This window comes from Furipterus horrens, unplaced genomic scaffold (genome assembly GCF_987537825.1).
Source record: "Furipterus horrens unplaced genomic scaffold, mFurHor1.1.pri manual_scaffold_1, whole genome shotgun sequence".
Lineage (NCBI taxonomy): Eukaryota > Metazoa > Chordata > Mammalia > Chiroptera > Furipteridae > Furipterus > Furipterus horrens.
In genome coordinates, this window is record NW_028327171.1 from 122,703,277 (window position 1) to 122,711,877 (window position 8,601).

Genomic DNA, 8,601 nt, shown 5'->3' on the forward strand with positions numbered 1-8,601 from the left:
AGACTGCATGGAAGATTTGGGGCCCAGGCCTGAAAGTGGCTTATATCACTCCCATGTTCTATTTGTCAAAGATCAGTCACAAGCTCCCACCAACCTGAAGGAGAAGCTGGGAAATATAGCTGGGCTGTGCTCAAGAGGAAAAGGAAATAGTTTTGTAAGCATACAGCATTATCTCTGCCACAGTCCTGAGCGACTTCTATGTTGCCATACCCACTAGATAACTTTTAGTCTTTATCTTACCCTATCTCTTAGCATGTTTCTGAATAAATGATCATATCTTCCTTCTTGAGATGTTCTCCTCTGTAAACTATTCTCTTAGATTTCTTCCTTAGCATGGATGCTTCTTCTCAGTCTCTGTTGAAGATTTCCCTTTCTCCTCTACTCAGCTTCGTGATGACTGGGGTAGAAGGGTGGCTCTTCATGAGACTGGGTTCTTGCTCTCCCTCTATCAATTCCTCATTCTTCACTCCCAAAGCTACAAATATCATCTGTATCCTAAGGACTCTCTGATGTTTATCTCCATTTTTGACTTCACATCTGAGTCCGCTGTCCATGTAGTGATTTCATTAGATATTTTATTGGCATCTCAACCTTAACATTCACCAAAGTGAGCTCACAAATCCTTTCACCTCCCACCTTCCATCTCCTGTAATACATTGCTCTTCCCCAAATATCCCCTTTCTCATGTTCATTCATCCAGTTGCTTAAGCCATATCTAAGGAGTTAACCCTGATTTCTCCTACTCCTCTTCTCTTAACTTTCTCGTCAAGTCCATTAGCAAGACCCCTGCATTCAATGATCAAAATACATCTAGAATTCACCCACTTCTCTTCTACTGTCTCACACCAAACCACCATTACCTTTTGATTAGATAATGCAATAGCTTCCAAACTGGTTTTCTCATCTCTACTCCCTCCCCCATACAATTCACCACAGCAGCCAGGCTAATCTTTGCAAAATGTACATCATGTCACTCTCCTGCTTAAAACTCCTTCAGAGTCTCTAAATTGTATTCAGGATAAAAGCCACATATTTTAACGTGGACTCCAAGGCCTTGTATGATATGGCCTTTTATGTCATGCTGCCTTTTCCCTTGTGGATGGAGCCAAGAGATCAGCCAATATATTCAAAATGATGTCTCTAAAGAGATTACAGTCTAGTTCGGGGCACAGGTCTAGTTCAAAGAAAGCATGCCAATAAACATGCCAGATAGTGGCACTTCAGGTGCAAACCTGAGTGACACAAGTAGGAAGAGGTGCAGGAGGTCAAATAAGCCTTGCAGGGCAGCTATAATGGAGGGGCACCATCCCTGTATTGTTTACCACTGCACACTCAGCATGCAGTACAATAGGATTCAATAAATATTTGTTGAACAGCCTTGGCTGGTGTGGCTCAGTGGATTGAGCACCGGCCTATGAACCAAAGGGTTTATGGTTAGATTCCCAGTCAGGCACATGCCTGTGTTGTGGGCCAGGTCTCCAGCTGGGAGTGTGTAAGAGGCAACCACTCATTGATGTTTCTCTCCCTCTCTTTCTCCCTCCCTTCCCTTACCTCTAAAAATAAATACATAAAATTAAAAAAAAATAATTATTGAACAAATGAATGACAGATGCATGAAGGAATGAATGAGTGAATGGCCTGATTTCTTCCCTAAGGGAACTCAAAGCCTGGTAGGAGAGGTTAAGAAGTAAACAACCATTTAGTCGTGATACATGATGGCAGGGGTATGTACATTAAAGATACTCTTCATCCTCAGGAATTAATTCTTCTTGGGGAAGGTTCAGGGAAGAATTCAGACAAGAAGGTGATACTTAGCTGGGACTTGAAGGATAATTAAAGATGAGTCTAGAGGGATGAGTAGATAGACATTCCAGGTTGAAGACACTGTAGTGCAGGTGAATGAGGAGGGAACTTGTTGCTGGGCATTAGAGCACCAAACAAAATAGCTTGTGATCAAGTGTCAAACTTATGTCATAGACCACAAGGGCTTTATGGGGAGAGAAGCTGGAGGTGACTAGTTGTCAATGGATGCTGCTAGAACAAATGCAGGCTGGATTACTATGGGCAATTTTGGGCAGATTTGAGTCATTACTGGGCCTTGAAATGTAAAACTATGGTAAAAAAGGAAGACCATATGCTAATGAAGATCATAATATTAATGATAAGGTAGTCACTGATGATGTAGATCACTCATGGGGGAGCAGAAGCCAGGTGGATGAGGAGGTGTGTCAAATACTTCAGCAGGCCACTCTGTCTGGCTTTGTCACTGTAGGAAGAAGGGAGGAAAGGAGAGCAGGGAAAAACTCTCATGACTTATGTGGTCTGGGATGGGAGGCTGCCTGCTTTGTCTTCTCTAGCTGCTGCTGTCCCTGCCCTTGTTGAAGGGCTGGCGTTGGAAGAAGGCCTCCTCCCTGCAGGGCTGTAGGCGCTCTTGGGAATGATGATTCCCAATGACGTTGCTTTGCCTGAGGTCTGCAAGGGTGAAAATCTGGGTCTCACACATTTGTCCCTCCTTCCTTCTTTTCTGCCCAGATCCTGCAGAGGCAAGAACACAGGAATTTGGGGATGAGGGTCTGCAGGGCTGGGAAACTCAAACAGAGTGAGTATCTGCCTGAAAATGTTTGTCCAGGTGGAGCTGGTGACCAGAAACACTCTGGTCAGTCATGTTAGAGGGCAGGAAGCCAGAGCAGGGCAGCCTGAGGGGAATGTGGGAAGGACAGTGTGGTTCCCTTTCTCCACTTTAGAGAAAGATAGAGAATGTGGGTGATCTTTGGGTCTCTTTCTTTTATAAATCATAAACTCACTTCCCCAACTCTGTGTACTGCCCACATATCTCATCTTAGTGGTCTTAGGCATGACGGTGGAGGTCTAAAGTATCAATGTTAATAACAATAGCTAACTTTTACTGAGCCAGCTATTGTGCTAAGGCCTTTATATTAACTCACTCATTTAATCTCTAAATAACTCTGAGGTCAGTACTTTTGTCATTCTTATTCTACACACATGGAGACTGAGGCTCAGAAAGGTGAATCAATGTACCTAAGGTCACACAGACATGGAGTAACAGAGCCAGGACTGGAACCAGGTGATGTGGCTTCTGGAGTCTTTGTGGTTCACTAGTTCTAGGTGTGGCCCTAGAGAAAGGAAAAGAGGGTCCCCAGAACCCAACAAACCAGTGAAAACTGTGGTCAGGACCTAGTTGTCAATGCTGCACTCACTGCCAGCCTCTGGACTGGGTGTGAGGAGGAGTCTGGCTCTGTCATACAGGTGGAGAACACTGGCAAGCACCTTACATTTTCAAAGCCTTTGTTTTCTCGTCTATATAATGAGAGAATATTTGCTAATCTACAGCGATGTTGGGAGAAGTGAAGAAATGCATACAAAGTGCCTGATGCATCATAGCAGGTGCCCAGTAAATGAGTTCCTTCTCCCACTTCTCTTCTGGGTGAAGTTTGCTTCAAGCTTGGTTTAGTCATCTTTTCTACAAATATGTACTGAGGGCCTACCAGGCGACAGATCTTCTGTAAATCCCTGGAAAATACACCAGTGAAGGAAGAGACTGGAGCGACGTGGGGTAGGGTGGGAAAATGGCTCAGACTGACCACAGATAAACAAAATGGATTTTAAAGTAACCCATGAGAACACAATACCTGAAAAGTAAATGTTCTCTTCAAAGTAATAGCCTCAGGAGGGCACACGGTTGTTTCAGAGATGCTAACGCTCTGCCGGACACTGGTATCAGCCTGTGTGTGGACTCTTCTCTCAGGTTTGGCCAGGTGTATTCTCCACACCAGGGAAGGCTGGAGTAGGAGAAACCTGCCCAAAGTCACATAGCTGGTCAGGGCAAGAGAAGAACCAGAGAAGACAGAACTTTTGATTTCTGAGCTGGAGGTCTTCCCCATACACAGGAGCATTCCACATCCTTCCTTTATCCTCCCATTCTACACTGGAGATAAATAATTCTTCTCTAAATCTGGTGCCACAACTTAGTTAAGACTTCATCTTAGAATGGTTCAGAAGTTGTTTGTTTGTTTATTTGTTTGTTTTGTTTTAAATAAGCCCATCTCAGTGGGAGGGAGCTTTGGATGTCCACAGGCATCTGTCCAAGGATCTGACTGGTAGTGGCCAGCTGGGAGTGGGAGCAGAGTGCATCAAGGTTACCACCAAGTGCTGGGTGTTCAGCATTTGCATCTCTAAATGAACCTTATACAGAAGACAAGGGCCAGGCATTTTCTGGGTGGAAGAAGGGACTGAGGCTAATAGACTCTTGTATTTGGGCTGTGGGCATTTCAAAGAGTCATTAAAAGGATTGGTGGGAGGGTTTCTGGAGCCTCTATAACAAAAGCTTGGAGTCCTCAGTGTGAAAGGAGTCTTTCAGAGTGAAAGACTTCTTAGAACCCAGATTTATTCTTAAGAAGTAGCTCGGGAGGGCAGTCAGAAAGTTCTGTGCTCAGCGCCTCACGGGACTGAGGTTCTCCTTGGTGGGTTGAGGTCTGGTCCTACTTACAGTTAGGGGGATGGATTCGGTGACTCTTGAAGATCTTGCTGGCATCAAGATTCTGGGCGCCATCGTGGCCTTGTGGAGGTCTGCCTTTGTGCGCCCATGAGTGCGTGAGCGTTCGTGTGTGGTTGGTGGGAGGCGCGTGAGAGTGGCCTGCGATGGGTGTGTCTGAAGAGCCGGGCTCCCGGCTGTGCCCGCTGCGCCCACTTGTGGCTCCCAGGCGCCGCCAGAAAGAAAGACGCCTTTGCCATCTCTTCCAGGGACGCCGCCCTAAAGGAGGAGTATGTAAGGCTGATGACTTGAGGGCGCCGTCTCCCGTCTCCCGTCTCCCGTCTCCCGTCTCCCGAGTGATGGTAGCACGCGTTGCCTCGCCGCCTCCGCAGCTCAGCCCTGGACTACTTACGTCAGGGTAGCCGGGTCCCCACCCGCGCGGCAGCCAGAGAGCCACGGGAGAGCAGAGCAGAGCAGAGCAGAGCGCGCCGCAGAAACCGGTTGCCCTCACTGCGCGCCGAGCCCCGCCAAGCCGGGCAAGTGTCAGAGTCACCGAGCCCACGCAGGACGCCGCGTCTTCACCCGTGCTCCCTGTCCGCCGGGCTTGTCCTGTGCTCCCCCGTCATGCGCTCTGGGCTTCGCGGCTCTCTGGACCAGCCCTAGCGCGGTGAGCACCTGCACCTGGCGCCGGGCGCCTCTCGCTGAAGTAGTTGCGGGTCCGGAGTAGGGGTCACCACGTCCGAGGTGCGGCCGGGACCCGCGGAGTCGGCCCCCGAGCGCGGGGAGCGGGGCCGCTCGCGCCGCCCCACCATTACCTCCCCGGGCGGCAAGGAGGAGCTGGTGGCGGTCGCTTCCCGGCAGTGGCAGCAGCGGCGGCGCACCTGCCTGGCGGCCGTCGGCGTGCTCCTGGTCATGGCGCTAGGGCTGCTCATCGCGGTGCCGCTGCTGCTGCAGGCGGCAACCCCCGGAGCGGCGCACTATGAGATGATGGGCACCTGCCGCATGATCTGCGATCCATACAGCGCTGCACCCGGCGGGGGCCCCGCGGGCGCCAAGGCAGCGCCGCCCGGACCCAGCACTGCCGCCCTGGAAGTCATGCAAGACCTGAGTGCCAACCCACCGCCCCCCTTCATCCAGGGACCCAAGGGGGACCCCGGGCGACCCGGCAAGCCCGGGCCGCGGGGCCCCCCTGGAGAGCCGGGCCCGCCGGGACCCAGGGGTCCCCCAGGGGAGAAGGGAGACTCGGGGCGGCCTGGACTGCCAGGGCTGCAGCTTACGGCAGGAGCAGCAGGAGGTGACGGGGTGGTGGGTGGCGGAACCCGGGGCGGCGACGATTCTGAGAGCGAAGTGACCGGCGCGCTCAGCGCCGCCTTCAGCGGTCCAAAGATCGCCTTCTATGTGGGTCTCAAGAGCCCCCACGAAGGCTACGAGGTGCTCAAGTTCGACGACGTGGTCACCAATCTCGGCAATCACTACGACCCCACTACCGGCAAGTTCAGCTGCCAGGTGCGCGGCATCTACTTCTTCACCTACCACATCCTCATGCGCGGCGGCGACGGCACCAGCATGTGGGCGGACCTTTGCAAGAACGGGCAGGTCAGTGCCCCCCACCCCCATCCCCACCCGTGTCGGCTCCCGCGCGTCCCCGCAGACCCCTCGAATTGCTTGGAAACCAACCTCCTTTCTCCTAGCTTTCGAGCTCCGCAGCGAGCCCCGGGAGGGAGCGCGCCACAGGATCCCGCTTCCTAGTGTACCCTAGCTGCGTTTATCCGAATACTATAGTGAGGCAGGTTGTGCCCGGAGCGCCCAGAGACCCGCTACCCAAACTGCTTTCCCTGGCTACTTGTATACTTTGCCTGTAGTCCCTTGGGCTCCTAAAGAAGAAGCTTTTTTTGTTTGTTTGTTTTAGCTCCTTTTGTGCGCCTCGCTCGCCCCTTTTCCCTACAGTCTACGCTCTTCCCCGCTAAGTCGGTGTTCAGGAAGCTCCATCTCTCCTCTTTCCCGGACTAGTCGGCTGAGGAGAAGAGGGGACCGAGAAGGAGTTGGCTAAGCTGGAAAGAGACGGTGGAGCCTGGGTGGGAGCGTGGACCCCGGAGCCGAGAGCAGAAGGCGGCCAGGGGACGCGCCAAGTAGGGTGGGGGTGGCAATAAGGGCCCAAGCAGAAATGCCCGAACCCAACAACTGCCGTGGTTCGCCCCCAGGTCCGGGCCAGCGCCATCGCGCAGGATGCCGACCAGAACTACGACTACGCCAGTAACAGCGTGGTGCTGCACCTCGACGCTGGGGACGAGGTGTACGTGAAGCTGGACGGCGGGAAGGCGCACGGAGGCAATAACAACAAGTACAGCACGTTCTCTGGCTTCCTTCTGTACCCGGACTAGGGACGCACGGAGCGCCAGGTGAGGTGGCTGCAGGCCGCCCCGTACCAATGGGGGCGCGCTGTTTCCTTGCAAGGACCACAGTCGCTTCACGACACTTCTGGCATCGTTGGAAAATACGCATTCCTGCTGTCCTCCCTGCCCCGCTCCCGTCCTCGGGGTGTCTGCGACTCACTACACTCTGGGCAGTGCACCTGGTCCCTGTCCCCACCCCGGGGAGGGGGAGATGAGCGTGACCTGAACTCCAGAGGCGGTAGACAGCGGCAGCGATGGTGGCAGCATAGTTTGCAAACCCGACGGGATTGGACAGGCTGGGAGGAACCACTGCCCTCTCCCAGCTCTGCTCCTTCTCCGAGTGCCCTGAGATAGAGGCCTCCCAATCCTGGCCAGCGAGGTAGACCAAAGTGAGCATGAGCTCCCTGAGGTGTCCTTTGAGACTCTAAATACTTGTGCAAACTTCTCTGTCCATCAATCAAAACCCCACCGCTGAAGAATCCCAGCAAACGGAAAATTCGCCTCTCCACCATACTCTCGACTCATATCGACTATGATATGTTAAATTACAGACTACAGGCTCACGTGTTTTTGTCAGGGTGGACCAGTCTTGGCATAAAGACCTTAACTGAGCCCTGAATAGCCTCATCTATGCCTGCTTGTCAGCCACTGCCTTGTCCCTGCCTCCTGAGGTAGGAGAAAAGATATGGGTAGATGGAATTGCAGCATCCAGCTTTTTGGGGGAGTATTTCTCCTCTGAACTGGAGAGGCCCAGAGGAGGTGGGGGAGAGAAAATTAGAGGCAGATAGGAGAGCAGTGGTCGAATCTCCAGGTTCCCAGCCTGTGGACAATGTCAAAGGACAGGAGTTTCTGGAGAAAGAAGGGGTTGAGGGGCCAAAATGGGAGGCAGCAATGAAGCACTTACCAGCAGGTCATCTCTGGGATGCCTGTCCCTAAAAAGAAGTGCAGAAGTCCCATCAGAAACACTTCCCACCCAGGCACAAAGTATACTCAGCTCCTGTCCATTTGCTCACACCATCAGCTAGGTCCACAGCTCTCAAAAGAGCTGGTAAACTGAGGCAATCTGGGGATCAACCAGCTCTCTGAACTCACCCAGAACTGTGTGGAAAGAGATAGATACTATCCCTTCAGTAGGGACACCCTTTTCTGGGGCCTTCCTTTCTCACTTGCACAGTGCTGTGGGACTTGCTCTGAGCCCGAATATGTTTGGTCTCCTCTGTCAGCATTCCACACACACAAGGTAGGAAAACACCGCACATAGTTTTGATTTTTTTTTTACTTCTTTGGTTTTATTTTTAGATCATTGAATTCCAATAAACAATAAATTATCTATAAAATAACCAGTTAACAACCTGTTAGTACTTACTGAATTCATTTTGACCAGTTGTTTGAAGAAATGTGTGTACACAGGGGCAACTCCAGAGTGTGTACCTGTGTAAAGCTGGAGACTCATACACACATAAACACACACACACGTGGATATAATATTGTGGTTGTCATCACTAATTCATGTTACACACGTGCACACACCCATATTTTCATAGGTGCATGTGTGTGACAATGTTAATGGTTGTATGTCTGCCCCCAAATCATATTGTGCTTGACTTTAGTTCCTGGAGGATATGAAAGCTGTGATCCTATTTTAAAAGACAATTATATCCCCTGCTTCAAGTACTGTCTCTGTCACTATTCCTCTTCATGCTCTTATTTTATTTG

At 51.3% G+C, this 8,601-nt stretch overlaps 1 protein-coding gene across 1 annotated transcript; it reads left to right on the forward strand.

Moving 5' to 3' along the window:
• Nucleotides 1-4,852: 4,852 nt before the first annotated feature.
• C1QL2 (complement C1q like 2) lies at nt 4,853-8,136 on the forward strand. The gene is made up of 2 exons (XM_090266695.1): nt 4,853-6,088; nt 6,694-8,136. The coding sequence occupies exons 1-2, from the start codon at nt 5,405-5,407 to the stop codon at nt 6,871-6,873; spliced, it is 864 nt and encodes a 287-aa protein (XP_090122821.1). The 5' UTR covers nt 4,853-5,404; the 3' UTR covers nt 6,874-8,136.
• The last annotated feature ends 465 nt before the right edge of the window (nt 8,137-8,601 follow it).